The sequence below is a fragment of the Rana temporaria genome, chromosome 1, assembly GCF_905171775.1.
Source record: "Rana temporaria chromosome 1, aRanTem1.1, whole genome shotgun sequence".
Taxonomy (NCBI): domain Eukaryota; kingdom Metazoa; phylum Chordata; class Amphibia; order Anura; family Ranidae; genus Rana; species Rana temporaria.
Window position 1 is genome coordinate 467,551,153 of NC_053489.1, and position 18,612 is coordinate 467,569,764.

At 42.0% G+C, this 18,612-nt stretch overlaps 1 protein-coding gene across 2 annotated transcripts in view; it reads right to left on the reverse strand.

Annotated features, from left to right (window-relative positions):
- Nucleotides 1–212: 212 nt before the first annotated feature.
- Nucleotides 213–18,612, reverse strand: part of LOC120917236 (alcohol dehydrogenase 1-like) — a 54,431-nt gene continuing 36,031 nt past the window's right edge. For both annotated transcript variants that reach the window (XM_040328388.1, XM_040328379.1), the window contains exons 7-9: nt 14,866–15,001; nt 2,981–3,119; nt 213–392 (exon numbers count right to left, since the gene is read on the reverse strand). In XM_040328388.1, coding sequence (XP_040184322.1) covers nt 368–392; nt 2,981–3,119; nt 14,866–15,001 — 300 coding nt within the window. In that variant the 3' untranslated portion in view covers nt 213–367. The remainder of the gene's footprint in view (nt 393–2,980; nt 3,120–14,865; nt 15,002–18,612) is intronic.

The following is an 18,612-nucleotide window of genomic DNA, read 5'->3' on the forward strand; positions in this document are numbered from 1 at the left end:
GGAAAATTTTCTAATTGATGACTTTATTGGTTGAATCTTGGTTGTGTCTTTTTTGAACCAGACTAACTACTGTATACAGTATGTAACATACCCTTTTCTCTTTCTGCTAGAAACTTTATTTTTTCTTATACAAAGGCACTCCAAGTATTAGTCATCACTGTGTTGCACATTTTTGTTTTGTGAATAGAAAAAGTGTTACTTTTTGGCAATAACATTTTTAAAAGCCTTTTATTTTGGGTTATGTCAAAGTAATTACATTGAACAAATCAGCGAAAACAGATTGCATTAAAGCAAATATTGTCTATTTCATATGTGTGAAACAAGTGTAAGCATTTGAAAGGACAGTTCTCCGGAAAAAGTCTTCAATTTAGAATAATAAGACTGTGCGGATGCTTAAAAAAAAAAGAAAATCAAGTTAGAAAAGTGTATAATAATAATAATAATAATAATAATAATAATAATAATAATAATAAATATAAATATATATATATATATATATATATATATATATATATATATATATATATATATATATATATATATATATATACATACATCTATATATCTATATATATTTATTAGTCAATGCTCTTATACTGTATATTCCTATATATGATCCAAACTTTTACTTTGGTATCCAAAGGAGAGAATTTTTTTGCTTATCATCCCCTTGATTGGAAACAATTTAGGAAAGATAAGGATTTGGGATTTTTAGGGGGCAAAATTACAATGACATTTTAATGAATAAATATTTATTCATAAAAGTTAAAAACGACAGAATATAGAACATCCATTCAATACAGTTTCAAGAATGTGTAAGCTGAAAATTTTTCTACATGTTTCGCCACGATTAGTAGCTTTTTCAGGAGAATTAATTTATCAGGCACTGTATACTTTAGTAAATTCTGTCATTTTTAACTTTTATAAATAAATATTTTTTCATTAAAACGTTGTTGTAATTTTGCACCTTAAAAATCCCAAATCTCTATCTTTCCTAAACTGTTTTACTTTGGTATCTATTAAACATAATTCAAGGTGGTGTCTGATGCTATATAATCTGGTCTTATATACTGCAAAGCAGGCCACATTATCATGAGTTCTGGTCAGATGAATGAATATGTCATTTGACATCTAAAAGTAAATTTAGTTTAAATAGGCATCCACTGTAAGGTCATCATGTGGATAGTGTGATGCCTGGTAATCTCACTCCTGCCCCATCATTCTTTTTACTACTCGTATTATAGCGTGAAAGAGCTTGTGAGCGAAGTAGTCTTATTTACTGTTGTTTTAAGCAAAAAAATACAGTTTGGCCAGATGGGGGAATGAGAATCATATTTCTACTAGCAAGTGTTTTCAACTATTGCCGCTTAATCCATCATGCATTCCCTTCTTCTTCACCTGTGTTACCAGTTGCTTTAAAGCAAAATTTTACCCATCCTGTCCTCTATCTTTTTTTTTTACTTTTTATCTGGGAGGGTGGGGGCTTGTGGAAACAGACAGGTATCTAGTTTTGTCAGGCTCACATTTCTGCTGGAATCATCTCTATGCAATTCCACATGAAGTCCCAGTCCCATCAACCCACTTTCCGCAGCCTCCTGAGATAGAGACACTGATTTAAAAAAAAAATTTGGGCAGACTGAAGAACCTTGTTAAATAAGAAAAGATAAAAAAAGGTAATAAAGATGTAAATGGCCCAAGTAAATATGCTTATATTGGGGCAAAGCCACCCAACATGTGTCAGTCTCTTTACCAAAGCCTCATACTTAGGGTGACCACGTGTCCCGGATTGCCCGGCACAGTCCAGCATTTTGCAGGTCTGTCCCGAGCACATTCATTCCAGGACAATACAGTGGAAACTGACACAGCCATCCCCACAGGGCCAATCTGATGCCCCCAAAAAAGGCAGCCACATCACTGCTTTACTCACTGACAGTACTTGTCCTGGCCAGGATTACCTGGAGGAGCACAATCCCGCCCCCTGCTTGTGATTGGAGAAATCATAAATCCCACCTCCTGTGTCCAATCACTGTGCTGTGATTCGTTACAGCACAAGCTGATTTTTGGGAAGGAAGGGTGTCCCTGAATGGTAGTTTGGAAATGTGGTCACCCTACTCATACTTCCATCCTGAACATGGCTAAACAGGTTGCTCTATCTTTCATACTACAGCAGAATTACTATGGAAATTAAGAACCATTGGAACCATGGCCAGGATCCTATTGGATAACTTTGTCCACACAGTGACTGGTAGTAAATACCATTGCTGCTGCCAAAGTGCTGGATAAAGACATTATGAAGGCTGGGTGAGTTGTGCGTCAGGCCTCTCCTGAGAATTGTTCTATCGTGTAGCAGCAGTATAGCAAATTGACAGGAATTAGTAAACACATAAGGAGGAATCAAGGGACTGATAGACCACATGATGAAGGTGTTGGTTCACCATGGTGCTTTCCTAATATGTTGTAAATAAATTGGCACAAATACATATCTGCTGGCAATGGTAAATTATGGAATGTATTGTCTACTATGAATGTATTTCTACATATGGTTCTGAAGTTTGTTTTAGTACTTGGGTGTTAATCCCATATTTAGACAATTCATTTTATAATCAGTGGTTTGTTTGCATGTACAGTATATCGCCACTTCTCTTGTTCTGTATGTTGGGTATGATTTTCAATATCTGTTCTAATTCTGTATGCATGAGCTTCACATAGCACCATTTCTCTTGTTTTGTGGAACAAGTGTCATTTTCAGTATCTGTTCTTATTCTGTATTTACAGATACTGTGAAGTATCAATTATTTTGTTTTGTATGCTGGGAGTATTCTTCCCAGTCGAGTATGCATGGACAATGCGAACTACCACATTTCTTCTTCTGAATAAGTACAATTCTCAGTATGCATTCTTCTCTATATTAATGGATGCTACACCCTAAACAGACAGCACATTAAAAAAAAGAATTGCATTTATTATTATTAATACCAACCTTTTTCCAGCTCTCAGAAGTTCAAATCCTTCATTTATTTGGGTAAAAGGCAAAGTATGGGTCACTAAACCATTCAGGTCAAATTTGCCTGCCATGTAGTCAGAAAATAACTGAGGCACTGCGTCCAAACTTTTATAACCTAAAAAAAATAAAGACTCTAGTTCAGTTTGGCTCAGTTAGATACAAAATATACACACATGTAAACATACTACACATTAGGGGGGAAAAATATATATATATATATATATATATATATATATATATATATATATATATATATATGAACTGTGGTCTCTAAATTCCAGTTCCCCAAGCCTGTATGTGTGCTGCAAATGTGCTTTGGTTGTTGTACCATACTACACTATAAGGAGACATTTATCAAACGAACCACAAATTTAGCCGCAAATATGTCAGTTAAAGCGGGATTCCACCCACAATTTTTTTTTTTAAGTCAGCAGCTACAAACATTGTAGCTGATGACTTTTATTAAGGACACTTACCTGTCCTACAATAGGTGCCTGCAAAGTCATTCCTCCGAGGGCGATCCCTCGATCGTGGAAGGTCCCGGCGCCGCCATCCTAACTAAGGTAAACAGGCAGTGGAGCCTTGCGGCTTCACTGCCCCTTTCCTACTGCGCATGCGTGAGTCTCACAGTGTTTTCTGAATGGGCAGCTGCTCTCTGAGATACACACAGTTCCCAGAAGGCAGCGCACACCATTCCCCAGGAGACAACGCGCGGATGAAGACCAGCCATGGACGATGAAGAGGCAGATTAGAAAGATATGCATAACAACGGCAATTTCTGGTAAGTAGAGTTGAGCGGACACCTGGATGTTCGGGTTCGGGTAAAAAAAACCCGAACCCGAACTCCGAACCCCAATGTAGTCAATGGGACACGAACTTTTAGAAAAATAAATGCGCGGAGGTCCCCGCAAATTCAATAACCAGACCCTTTAGGTCTGGTATGGATATTAAGGGGAACCCCGCCGTCAATTTAAAAAAAAAATTACGTTCGGTTCCCCCTAAATATCCATAACCAGACCCTTCAGGTCTGGTATGGATATTCAGGGATAACCCCGCCGTCAATTTAAAACAAAAATTACGTGCGGTTCCCCCTAAATATCCATAACCAGACCCGTTATCCAAGCACGTTGACCTGGCCGGCCGCAGAAAAGAGGGGGGGACAGAGTGCGGCCCCCCCCCTCTCCTGAACCGCACCAGGCCACATGCCCTCAACATGGGGAGGATGTCCCCATGTTGATGGGGACAAGGGTCTCATCCCCACAACCCTTGCCCGGTGGTTGTGGGGGTATGCGGGCGGGAGGTTTATCAGAATCTGGAAGACCCCTTTAACAAAGGGGACCCCCAGATCCTGACCCCCCCTGTGTGAAATGGTAATGGGGTACACTGTACCCCTACCATTTCACGAAGGAAGTGTAAAGTCTTGTAAAAATAAAACACACTGACACCGTAGAATAAAGTCCTTTATTAATAAAAAAAAAAGTAAAAAACTCCAGCGGTAATGATCCACTCGTTCCCGGCTTCCTGCGTTGTCCTGATCCTGCGACGGCTGCGGGTGATCTCCCGCGATGAGAAGATTTTTTTAATTGACGGCGGGGTTCCCCTTAATATCCATACCAGACCTAAAGGGTCTGGTTATTGAATTTGCGTGGACCTCCGCGCATTTTTTTTCCCGAACTTCGATCCCGGACCCGAACTTTTTTCAATTATTCGGGTTCGGGTCCGGGTTCGGGAAAAACCCAAAGTCCGTACCAAACCCGAACTTTACAGTTCGGGTTCGCTCAACCCTACTGGTAAGTAAAAAAAAAAAAACTATTTTACTAAAATTTTTGGTGGATTTTTGGTGAAATTTTTTTTTCAGGGTGGAAATCCACTTTAAAGTGGACCTTCAGTAATTTTTTAATCTTTCCATCTATTAAATCTTCTTCCCTTGTTGTTTTAACTTTGGATAGTGAAAAAAAAAAATTCTGCCAGTAAATACCTTTTACAGCCCACTTCCTGTTTCTTGTCTGGTAAAAATCCTAGGCTTATGACATCATGCACAGCTCTCTCTCCCTCACTCTCGTAGGAGTTTGCCAGGAAGGGAGGGGGGTGAGCCATAAGAGGGCCAATGAAAGCTGCAGAGCTGGAGGTATGCCTCTGTTTGTTTATGTAAATCCAGGAAGTGAACAGACAGCAGCTGAAGCTGCCCACAGTTAAAATGGTTGCAGCCAGACTTAGTGGAGGGAGATTTCTGCAGCATATTTGGAAAGTACAGAATCACAGTATATATAAAATAATATGCAAAGTGGTTGGAGGGAGGCTTCAGAATGTTTTTATTACAAATTATGTGAGCAGACTGCAGTTCCTCTTTAACCACTTGCCGACCGCCTAACGAACATATACGTCGGCAGAATGGCTCATGTGGGCAAAGAAACGTACCTGTACGTTGCTTTGAAAATTCCGCTGTGCGCTCCGTGACCGTGCCCGCAGGACCCGCGGACTCAACGTCCACCGGTGTCCTGTGATCATGTCACGGAGCTGCATACCAGGGAAATGCCTTTGTAAGCAAAAAAGGACAATTTTGTTTGGGTACCACTTTGCACGACCGCGCAATTGTCAGTTAAAGCGATGCAGTGATGAATCGCAAAAAGTGCTCTGGTTAGGAAGGGGGTAAATTCTTCCGGGGCTGAAGTGGTTAACAAAGTCTATGCGATAGTTTTTAATGTGTACTTGTATCCCCTGCATCTGACATTTTGGGCAGATTAGCACAGATCCAGTCTGGTTTTACCACTGGAGACACAAACACAAAACAGATTCACCATGAAGAAGAAGTCAGGGAAAGGTTTCATTCTGTTACAGTGGGGGAGATTTTCTAAAACTGGTGCACTCAGAATCTGGTAAAGCTGTGCATGGTAACCAATCAGCTTCTAACTTCAGCTTGTTCAATTAAGCTTTGACAATAAAACCTGGAAGCTGATTGGTTTCTGCGCAGAGCTGCACCAGAGTTTGCACACTGCAGTTTTAGTAAACCACCCCCAGTGCTACTTAAAGCGGGACTTCATCTAAAACATGAACTCCTCCTACCCCCTCATGTACAACTTTTGGAGGGAGAAAAAAGCTATTTCTGACAGGTATCTGCTTCCACTTTTGCTTTTCTTGGCCACCTCCTCCTCACCTGGCTGTGGTTCAGTCCAAATGCTCAGCGTATAATGCATATGCACTGTGGGGAGCTGACTGTGAAAGAGCAGGAATTTACAGACAGCTTCCCACTAGCAGGATGGTGGCACTGGGGACCCAAAGACCAACGATGAACCAGTCCAGTTAATGACAGTGCTGGACTTCTGGACCGGTAAATGTCTGTTTATTAAAAGTCAGCAGCTACAGTATTTGTAGCTGCTGACCTTTAATTATTGTTTTTTCTTTAAGAGCAGCTAATGGGGAATTTATAAATGATGCTGCCTAAATATAACAGATCTGTTTTATAATCTGACTCAAATCTGCTTCAGCTCTCTGGTGCCTCCTTTGCTTCCAGTGCCTCTGGAAGAGAGGCAGGGCACAGAGAGTGGGAGTGACATGGAGTGTATCTGGGAGCCCTGACCAATACCCAACTAGGATTGTCAGGGTGTAGGTCTCCTATATATACTCATGGCCAACCTGCTGTGGGAGGAGTTGTCAGCTGGAAGAACTGAATAATGGAGTGTTAGACTGTGTTGGCCCTTAAGGGACACCCTTTCTGGGGGGGGGTGGGTGACCTCGGGCTGGGAGCTCGAGGAGCTGGGAGGGAGCCTCTCTTTACACGGTCAATGAGAGGTGTCCTGGAACAGGAGCAGGATGAAGACAGCAGGGAACACTGCCAGGAAAGTCATTCAGGAGGGATTCATTCCGGGGTCGATGAGTGAGAAGAACAGTGAGAATCTATGGGAGAGACATGACAGAATTGGATGTGAAGCCAGAGGGAGAGATTGTGGTGTTGTTGAAGTCAAGTTGCTGCAGCCAGGAGGGTAGGCAGGATTGGCACAGGACTTTCTGGGATCAGTAGTCCATCAAGTTTCAGTTAGCACAAATGTCCTTTTTTCATCGCTATTGGTTGCTACACCATGGGGACTGCAGACCCCTGCCAGCGAATGGCTATCATTCCACTGTTGGGACTTATTCAGAGTGAGGCCTAACCATGTGCTAATGGTGACCAGAATATAGGATTGTGTAGTAGAGAAAGCAAGTGATTTCAAGTAGTGCTGGAGGAAATGTAAAGCAGAAGAGACTGTCAAATTAGATTTCAACCAACTTTATTTTCATTAAGCAAGATTCATCCTTTCGGCATCCCATGTCCCTTTTTCCCATCCAAGTTTAATCCCCTAATAAAAACAGCAAAAAGAAGCGACTCCACGGGGCACTGCTACTGCGCCTCCCATGCCACGTTACAAAAAGTCCTGCAAGCAGCATCTTTGGGGCGGTGTAGGAGGACTGTATACAGGGGGGGGAGCTTTTCTGTGCACAAATGTCTAATTACATGATCTCTCTAACGAGATGTTCATGTGGTGTTTGGACAGTTGATAGACATACATATACATATACATAGATTTGCTAATCAGACGTTTTTCATCAATCTGTATGAGATACAGTGCTTGGCATATTTTGTTAATGCCTAGCTGTGTATATATGTGTGTTTCCATGAACAGTGGCTTTGCAGGGCTGCCTTTACATGCATTTACCTGGAGCTGCATGTCAGCGACTATATATCTTATATCCTCGTTTACATGTAAATAACATTTTGTGCATTTTCCCATATGTTTCCTGTGTTCAACTTCTCTTCCCTTCCCTTTTTCCCATAATCCCATTTCTCTCCTTCACATTTCCCGCAATCTGTATATATATCAGTATTTCTTTATTGTGGGCCATGACATTCAAAACAATTAAATTAGAGGCAAAACTAATGATCACTAAGTATCGGACCAAATGTACCTTGTTCCTTTAAATATTTTAGACGGTTGCACAATACTGATGCCAAGCAGAGAGCAACAACAGGAGACACCTGTAGATGGATGGATGGACAGTAACCAGCTAGTGCCATTAGTCTACTGAGAAGGGTATCATATGACTGTTTACCAGCTCTTTATAACACTGAGGAGATTATCAACAGTGGATACCACAGATTCTCATTTGCCATCACACATCCATATTTAGGACCTACCCTGAGTTATTACACATTGTGGCAATATACTTATGTTGTCACTTGCATCATTAACTGTAACCAGGTGTATTACGGTCTTTTTCTTCACATTCCTGCCCTTGAACTCTTAGTGTTGCAATGTTCATGTGGTTCATTATACCTTCCACACCATATATTGACATTGACTCTATTGGGGTTCTCTTAGATTATTTTCAGTTTTCTCACGAGGCCCATTCGTTTTCCATTCCCCCTCCTTCCCTTCCCCCCATCCCCCTTCCATCCCTATTTCCCTTATTTTAGGGTTCAAGCTTCCAAGGGACCTCTACATGGATGCCCTTGCCTTATAATACTATTGATAGTCTAAACATACGACTTATGTTGTGGCATGCTCATCCATGTACAGATTTTTAGCGTCCCATCGTTGTGTGTAAGGATGAGCCGAACATCCCCCTGTTTGGTTCACATCAGAACTTGCGAACACACCAAATGTTTGTGTGAACTTTAGAACCCCGTTAAAGTCTATGGGACTCGAACATTTGAAATAAAAAGTGTTAATTTTAAAGGCTAATATGCAAGTTATTGTCCTAAAAAGTGTTTGGGGACCTGGGTCCTGTCCCAGGAAACATGTATCAATGCAAAAAAAGTTTTAAAAACTGATGTTTTTTCAGGAGCAGTGAATTTAATAATGCTAAAAGTGAAACAATAAAAGTGTAATATTACTTTAAATTTTGTACCTAGGGGGGTGTAAAGTCAGCATGTGAAAAAGCGCATGTTTCCCGTACATAGAACTGTCCCTGCACAAAGTGTAATTTCTGAAAGAAAAAAAGGCATTTAAAACTGGCTTTGCGGCTCTAATGAATTGTCGGCTCTGGCAATTCAGAGATGATTCATTCATAAAAATAAAAAAAAACGCGGGGGTCCGCCCAAATTCCATTAACTACTTGGTAACCGCCCTATAGCCGAAATACGGCTACAAGGCGGTTACCTAACTCTAGGAGGGCGTCAATATACGTCCTCCCAGAGAGTCACAATTGCGCGCCCGAGCGGGCGCGCACACGCGATCACCGGCGCTCGGCGGGTCCACGGGACCCGCAGCAACACGGATCGCGGTAAGGAGCCAATGGAAGCGGCTCCTTACCACGTGATCGCGCCGTCCAATGACGGCGCGATCACTTGTAAACAAACCGGCGTCATGTAATGACGCCGGTTCCTCCCTCTCCTCTCTGTACCGTTCGGTACAGTGTGAGAGGAGAGGGAGGGGGGGGGGATCGGGCGGCAGCAGCAGCCGCCGCACTGTGGGCTGGATCTGTGACAATTGCAGTCACAGATCCAGCCATCCCTGCGCAATACTCTGCAAAATAAAAATAATGATGAGTGCAATACTCTGCAATACCCCACCCCATACTCTGCAATACCCCACCCCATACTCTGCAATACCCCACCCCATACTCTGCAATACCCACCCTGGGGGGGTGGGTATTGCAGAGTATGGGGTGGGGTATTGCAGAGTATGGGGTGGGGTATTGCAGAGTATTGCACTCATCATTTTTTTTATTTTACTCTGCAATACCCACCCCCCCATACTCTGCAATACCCACCCACCCATACTCTGCAATACCCACCCCCCCATACTCTGCAATACCCACCCATACTCTGCAATACCCCCCCATACTCTGCAATACCCCCCCCATACTCTGCAATACCCCCCCCCCATACTCTGCAATACCCCCCCCATACTCTGCAATACCCCCCCCCATACTCTGCAATACCCCCCCCATACTCTGCAATACCCCCCCATACTCTGCAATACCCCCCCCCATACTCTGCAATACCCCCCCCATACTCTGCAATACCCCCCCATACTCTGCAATACCCCCCCAATACTCCGCAATACCCTCAATACTCCAATACCTTGCAATACGTCGCCTATGGGGATTTTTAAGTAGAAACGTTTGGCGCAATTTCACGAGCGTGTGCAATTTTGAAGGGTGACATGTTGGGTATCTATTTACTCGGCGTAACTTCATCTTTCATATTATGCAAAAACATTGGGCTAACTTTACTGGTTTTTTTTTTTTTTTAAGCACAAAACTGTTTTTTTTTTAAAAACACGCGTTCAAAAAATTGCTGCGAAAATACCGTGCAAGATAAAAAGTTGCAACAACCGCCATTGTATTCTCTAGGGTCTTTGAAAAAAAAGCATATATAATGTTTTGGGTTTCTATGTAATTTTTTTAGCAAATAAATGATGATTTTTACATGTAGGAGAGAAATGTCAGAATTGGCCTGGGTGCTCCAGAACGCCTGATGGTGCTCCCTGCATGTTGGGCCTCTCTATGTGGCCACGCTGTGTAAAAGTCGCACACATGTGGTATCGCTATACTCGGGAGGAATAGCAGAATGTGTTTTGGGGTGTAATTTGTAGTATGCATATGCTGTGTGTGAGAAATAACCTGCTAATATGACAGAAACTAGATTTTTTTTTTTTTTTTTTACAGAATTTTCAGTCTTTTTTCTTTTATAGCGCAAAAAATAAAAACCGCAGAGGTGATCAAATACCACCAAAAGAAAGCTCTATTTGTGGGAAAAAAAGGACAAAAATTTCAGATGGGTACAATGTTGTATGACTGAGTAATTGTCATTCAAATTGTGAGAGCACCGAAAGCTGAAAATTGGTCTGGTGATTAAGGGGGTTTTCGTGCCCAGTGGTCAAGTGGTTAACAGGCCCTTCAGGTCTGATGTGGATATTAAGGGGAACCCCGCCGTCAATTTAAAAAAAATGACGTGGGGTTCCCCCCAAATATCCATACCAGACCTTTCAGGTCTGGTGTGGATTTTAAGGGGAACTTCACTCCAAATGTAATAAGTAATAAGAGATTTTGGTTGTATTTGTATATGTCGGTTCTATGAGCGCATCGAGGCCTTTGGGTAATGACTGCACTCCCAATGAGCATTTTTATAAATAAATAAATGTAAAAAAAAAAATGGCGTGGAGTTCCCCCAAAAATCCACACCAGACCCTTATCCGAGCATGTTAACCTGGCCGGCCTCAGAAAAGAGGGGGGGACAGAGTGCGGCCCCCCTCTCCTGAACCGCACCAGGCCACATGCCCTCAACATGGGGAGGATGTCCCCATGTTGATGGGGACAAGGGCCTCATCCCCACAACCCTTGCCCGGTAGTTGTGGGGGTCTGCGGGCGGGGGGCTTATCAGAATATGGAAGACCCCTTTAACAAAGGGGACCCCCAGATCCTGCCCCCCCTATGTGAATTGGTAATGGGGTACACTGTACCTCTACCATTTCATGAAGGAAGTGTAAATAGTTAAAAAAAACACACAGACACCGTAGAAAAATTCCTTTATTAATATAAAAAAAAATCCAGCGGTGGTAATCCACTCTCGATGCGGCTCCCTGCTCCAACGTTGTCTTTTATCCAGCGACGGATGATCTCTCCAGCGACGGATGATCAGCGGTCAGGTCCAGCGATGAGAAGATCCATCCGTCCAGAGCGCAGCAGGCGAGCTCCTCTCTCCGCTGGACACAGCTCAGCGGAATGACGCGCTGGAGCTTTGACATTTCTTATATAGGGGAAGCGGCCATCTGTCACGTGACCCCGCCCCCTCTGACGCACCCTGGTACGTCACTGGGAAAGCCCATGGGGGGGGCAGGATCTGGGGGTCCCCTTTGTTAAAGGGGTCTTCCAGATTCTGATAAGCCCCCCGCCCGCAGACCCCCACAACCACCGGGCAAGGGTTGTGGGGAGGAGGCCCTTGTCCCCATCAACATGGGGACATCCTCCCCATGTTGTGGGCATGTGGCCTGGTGCAGTTCAGGAGAGGGGGGTGCACTCTGTCCCCCCCTCTTTTCTGCGGCCGGCCAGGTTAACGTGCTCGGATAAGGGTCTGTGTGGATTTTTGGGGGAACTCCACGCCATTTTTTTTTTAATTTTGGGGTGGAGTTCCCCTTAATATCCATATCAGACCTGAAGGGCCTGTTAATGGAATTTGGGGGACCCCCACGCTTTTTATTTTTATTTTTTATGAATGAATCATCTCTGAATTGCCAGAGCCGACAATTCATTACAGCCGCAAAGCCTGTTTTAAATGCCTTTTTTTCTTTCAGAAATGACACTTTGTGCAGGGACAGTTCTATGTACGGGAAACATGTGCTTTTTCACATGCTGACTTTACACCCCCCCCCTAGGTACGAAATTTAAAGTAATATTACACTTTTATTTTTTCACTTTTAGCATTATTAAATTCACTGCTCCTGAAAAAAACATCAGTTTTTAAAACTTTTGTTTGCATTGATACATGTTTCCTGGGACAGGACCCAGGTCCCCAAACACTTTTTAGGACAATAACTTGCATATTAGCCTTTAAAATTAACACTTTAGATTTCTCCCATAGACTTTAACAGGGTGTTCCGCGGCTTTTCGAATTTGCCGCGAACACTCCTAATTGTTCGTTGTTCGCCGAACAGGCAATGTTCGAGTCGAACATGAGTTCGACTCGAACTCGAAGCTCATCCCTAGTTGCGTCTTGTCTTGTGTTGAGTATTGTTAGTTGTCACACCCAGAGACACTCTTTGATGCTGGTGTTTTTTGTTGTTGTGTTCTGTCGAATTTTCAGTATCTCCATCCCTAACCTCTTATTGTGGAGTTTTATGTTAGTTTTTAATTAACAATAATAAACTACTATACTTTTTTCAATTTCACATACATTGCATACTGTGTCACTCATTCGGTCCTCCGGTTCCTTTCAGCCTTGATAAGGATAACCATTTTTTTTGCTTATATGCATTGTATACAGTGCTCCTACACCGCCCCTGCCCATTAGAATGCATGGGCAGTGCTTCAGAAGCACCTGAAAAGCGCTTCAGAAGCGATGCGGTTTTAACCCTTTCTTCAGCCGCTGGTGGGGGTTAAAAGCGCTCCGCTAGCGCCCAAAAAGTGCTGCTAAAACGATGGCTTTACCCACAACGTGAAGTGGCCCAAGTGTGAAAGTAGCCTTAAATGCTACTCTACTAATTTAGGATCACAAAAAGCACAAATAATAAGTACTGTCCGTGATACTTTTTTTATTTCACTAACTTATTTGTAAAAGTATCACGGACAGTACTCAATTTTCTCTGTCCCAATTGCATTAATATGGCTACAATCACCTCAAGTAAAGAGCAAGAATAAAAGTAACTAGATTGTGCATTTAGAAAAGTAACTGTAGCCTAGAACAGCGGCGTTATGCAATCATTGAGATAAAGTTATTTCTTCTGGTTAATTTTTAGAATGGGATTAACTTTTGGCAACATTTTTAATATGTGGAAAGCCTCATTATAGTGGAAGTTTGCCATTGTCAACAAGTACTGATAGTTTTAAAGGTCAGCTTAGAAGCCATCTTACCATTTAAAAAAAAAAACATAATGTTTCCATAGAGGTTAAAAGAGGTAATTATTGAAATTCAGTGTAATAAAAGGTAAACTACACTTTATCACTCCTGAACTCTGACTTCAAGTCCAAAACGTGTAAAAGTAACAACGTTTAATTCAAGCTCTTTTGATGGGAATACATAGTGGGCCAGATTCACAGCAGAGATACGACGGAGTATCTCAGATACTCTGTCGTATCTCTCAAGCCCCATACACACTATCAGTTTTCCTGCAGGTTTTCTCTTCAGGTTTACCAAAACCATGTAGTACAAGGACCTGCCTGATTGCATTTAAATTGAAACGCTTGAGGTTTGACCTCATATTAGAAGGTTTTGGTAATCCTGAAGAGAAAACCATCAGGAAAACTGATAGTGTGTATGGGGCTTCAGAGTATCTATGCGACTGATTCATAGAATCAGTTACGTATAGATAGCCCTTAGATCCGACAGGTGTAATTGTTTTACACTGTCGGATCTTAGGATGCAATACCGCGGCCGCCGCTGGGGGGAGTTTGCGTCGTAAACCAGCGTCGGGTATGCAAATTAGTAGTTACGGCGATCCACGACGGTTTTTCGCGTTCGCTACGTCGCTGCTAGTCTAGTTTTCCGTCGCAAAGTTAGTCGTCGTTTTAGGTGCCCTAACTTTACACAGCACGTATGTGCTGTAAAAAATATGGCCGTCGTTCCCGCGGCGAAATTTAAAAAATTTTCCTTCTTGCGTAAGACGTCCGGGAATACGGAAGTACGCTACGCACGTCGCTGTTCGAAAAAATGACGTCACTTCGCGCAAAGCACGGCGGGAAATTCAAAAGGGGGCATGCGCAGTAGGTCCGGCGCGGGAGCGCGCCTAATTTAAATGGCACACGCCCCTTTGAATTACGCGGGCTTACGCCGGAGGCCGCCGGCGTAAGTTTTCACGCAAGTGCTTGGTGAATCAGGCACTTGCGCTGAAAACTTGCGGCGGTGTAACGTATCTACGATACGTTACGCTGCCGCACTTCTACGTGAATCTGGCTCAGTATCTTTTATGTTTAATTTATTTAAAGTTATATTAAAACAATCCCTTTTTTTTTTGGTGGGGGAAGGGGGATGCTTTAAGGTAAAAAGTATCGCTTTAATGTGTTTAGCATAGAACAAATACTATTACTGCAATTTATTTGTACTCTTATTACTTATTACAAAGGAATCAGTGCTGAAGTACCAGCACCCTTTTGAAACCTTCAAAGTATTGCTGTCATTTAATACAGTGCAAAACAATGACAAATAGATGCCTTATAGTAAAATGTACCTCCAAATATACTGCCTTTCCATGTGCGTCCTGTGAGAAGCAAAAGAGGATCAAATGTGACCTTTGCATCCTGGGGAGCTACTCCTATTACCACGCTGGTTCCATATCCTGGATGAGTACACTCCAGTGCTGCTTTCTAGTACCCAAAGGAAAAAAAGAAAACATGCCTTTGAAATAAGTTAAGTACCTATAAATTACTTTTACCAACATAGGTGTCAAAGAAATTATAAAAATACAAAAAATGTAAAATGGTGAAATGACAGACACTCAAAAATTTGTATTTTCCAGACATTTACATACCCAAGCATGTAGATATGTAACTTTCTCTGCAGTAAAAAGATAGCAAAGTATTCTGCCACAAAATACTCAAAATGGCTTATCCAGTATTGTGTTTATAAAACTCTATAAAATCTCATAATCTGCTAATCTCAGGATGACAGATGTATATATCCTGTATGTACCAATTCCTTACAAGTTCATTCTGTTTTTAAACTTTTTCCAATTCATTTGTTAATTAATTAGCTAATTGGGCAGTAATCTATACTAACTGATTTGAATTAGAATCTCTAGAGTTAACTGTACTTTTCTTATTGTCATTTCACCATGCTCCATTTTAACAAACAAGACTTACTGAGATCAATTTACAACAGAATGAGGTATATGATATTTTTATTACTGAGAGTTATTTTTGGTAATTTTAGCAACCAAAACAGTTTATTCATTCCATTTAAACTTTTATCACATCGATCTACTGAATTTACAACCCATGTTATAGTATACTTTTTTTCATAGTATACAGTTCGTTCAAAAAGTATTCATACCCCTTAAATCTCTCACATTTTGTCATGTTACAATTACAACCAAAAACGTAAATGTATTTTATTGGGATTTTATGTAATAGGCCAACACAAAGTAGCACATAATTGTGAAGTGGAAGTAAAATAAATAATAACACATGAATATACTTTGATCTAGACCATTCTATTGTAGCTCTGGCTGTATGTTTAGGGTTGTTGTCCTGCTGGAAGATGAACCTCTGCCCTAGTCTCAAGTCTTTTTCAGACACCATGGGCCAGATCCACATAGATGTAGAACGGCGCAGCGTATCAGAGATACACTACCCTGCCGTACCTTACCTGGCGCATTTTCGAATCCTCAGCGAGTTTGCGCCGTAAGTTACGGCGGCGTAGTGTATTTCTGTCGGCGGATTTGAAATCGGGCGGGTTGGGGGCGGGTTTCATTTAAATGAAGCGCGTCCCCGCGCCGAATGAACTGCGCATGCGTCGTCCCAAAATTTCCCGCCGTGCATTGCGCTAAATGACGTCGCAACGACGTCATTTTTTTAACTTAGACGTGACTTACGTCGACCCCTTTTCACGGACGACTTACGCAAAAAAAAATTAAAATTTCGACGCGGGAACGACGGCCATACTTTAACATGGCAAGTCTATCTATACGCCGCAAAATAGCAGCTTTAACTATACGCCGGAAAAAGCCGACTAGAGACGACGCAAGAGAATGCGACGGCCGCGCGTACGTTCGTGGATCGTCGGAAAAAGCTAATTTGCATATCCGACGCAAACTCCACCCAGCGCACGCCGAAGTATTGCATCTACGATCCGAAGGCGTACGAAGCCGTACGCCTGTCGGATCGAACCCAGATGCTGTCATATCTTGGTTTGAGGATTCAAACTAAAGATACGACGCAGGAAATTTGAAAGTACGCCGGCGTATCAGTAGATACGCCGGCGTACTTGCTCTGTGGATCTGCCCCCATGTTTCACGGTGGGGATAGTGTGTTTAGGGTGATGTGCGGTGTTAGTTTTCTGCCACACATAGCTTTTGCTTTTAGGCCAAAAAGTTCAATTATGGGTCTCATGTGACCAGAACACCTTCGTCCACATGTTTGCTGTGTCCCCCACATGGCTTCTCGCAAACTGCAAATGGGATTTCTTATGTCTTTCTTTCAACAATGGCTTTCTTCTTGCCACTGTTCCATAAAGGCCAGATTTGTGGAGTGTACGATTATGAGTTGTCCTGTGGAAAGATTCTCCTATCTGAGGTGTGTATCTCTGCAGCTCCTCCAGAGTTACCATGGGCCTCTTGGCTGCTTCTCGAATTAATGCTCTCCTTGCCCGGCCTGTCAATTTAGGTGGGTGGCCATGTCTTGGTAGGTTTGCAGTTGTGCCATACCATTTTCAGATGATGGATTGAACAGTGCTCCATGAGATTTTCAAAGCTTCGGATATTTTTTTATAACCTAACCCTGCTTTAAACGTCTCCACAACCTTATCCCTGACCTGTCTGATGTGTTTCTTGACCTTCATGATGCTGTTTGTTCACTAAGGTTCTCTTACAAACCTCTGAGGGCTTCACAGAACAACTGTATTTATACTGAGAATAAAATATACACAGATGGACTCTATTTATTAATTATGTGACTTCTGAAGGCAATTGGTTCCACTAGATTTTAGTTAGAGATATCAGAGTAAAGGGGGCTGAATACAAATGCACGCCACACTTTTCCCATATTTCTTTGTAAAGTATTTTGAAAAACATTTATAATTTTCCTTCTACTTCACAATTATGTGCCACTTTGTGTTGGCCTATCACATAAAATCCCAATAAAATACATTTAGGTCTTTTGGTTGTAACATGACAAAATGTGTATAATCTCGAGGGGTATGAATACTTTTTCAGGGCACTGTACTTTATGTATTTCTTTGCTGAGGGGTTTTGCCTTCCTCTGGATCAACTGTGGGTATATCATGTATATCATGTATCATTTTTCCCCCCTATTATTGGTTGAACTGTTTTTTTTTTTCAACCAGACTATGTAACTATGTACACATCAATACTCCAGATTATTGCATCCGTGTTTGCTTTTTCCTCCACTTACTTTTTTCTTTGTAACTCTAGTCCAGTGTATTTTGTTTGAGGGTATTGGCCTCCAAGAAACACATTTATCTGATTTCTAAAAATTGACACTGAGGTTGCTCTTTGCCTCTTCTCCGTTGCTGGGTGGTCTTCAATTATGCAGCAACAAATGCTGACATGATGATACCAGTCCAGCTCTCTGCAACATTTTACATTGAGATCAGGGCACCACGATTATAGTTTCCCCAGGAGGCCGATCATTCAGCTTGGAAATGGACTGGTGCTAAATTGCAGAGCAGTTGAGTCTGATAGGAAAAGCTCTAGAGAGGAGGTGAGTATTGCAGCCAAAGCTGCTTTTTATTAAAAAAAATTGCTGGGGCACAATTAAACAAAATAAAATGAACTCATTAACTCTTACTGTTAAACTATGTATTTAGCTAGGGCATATACTAGTCCTTACTGCCAATGATGTAATATCTCTGATGTTAAGGCGCTTAAACCCATTGGTACTGAAACAGGTGTGAAAGGACCCTGTGTGAAAGGGCCCTGTAAAAAAAGGTTATGTGTGGGAATCGCGTCTAAGCAAAATCTCATGCATATGAATGCATGTATATATATACTCAGCTTGGGCATATACTAGTCCTTACTGCCAATGATGTAGTGTATCTGTGATATTAAGGCGCTTTGACCCCACTGATACTAAAACAAGTGTGAAAGGACCCTGTGTGAAAGGGCCATGTAAAAGGAGGTTACATATGGGAATCGCGTCTAAGCAAAATCACAAAGCATGAAGGGTTGGAACGGGGTACAAGAGCTGTATATAATGTGTATGGAGGGCTACACATATATTTATGTATATATACCCATATA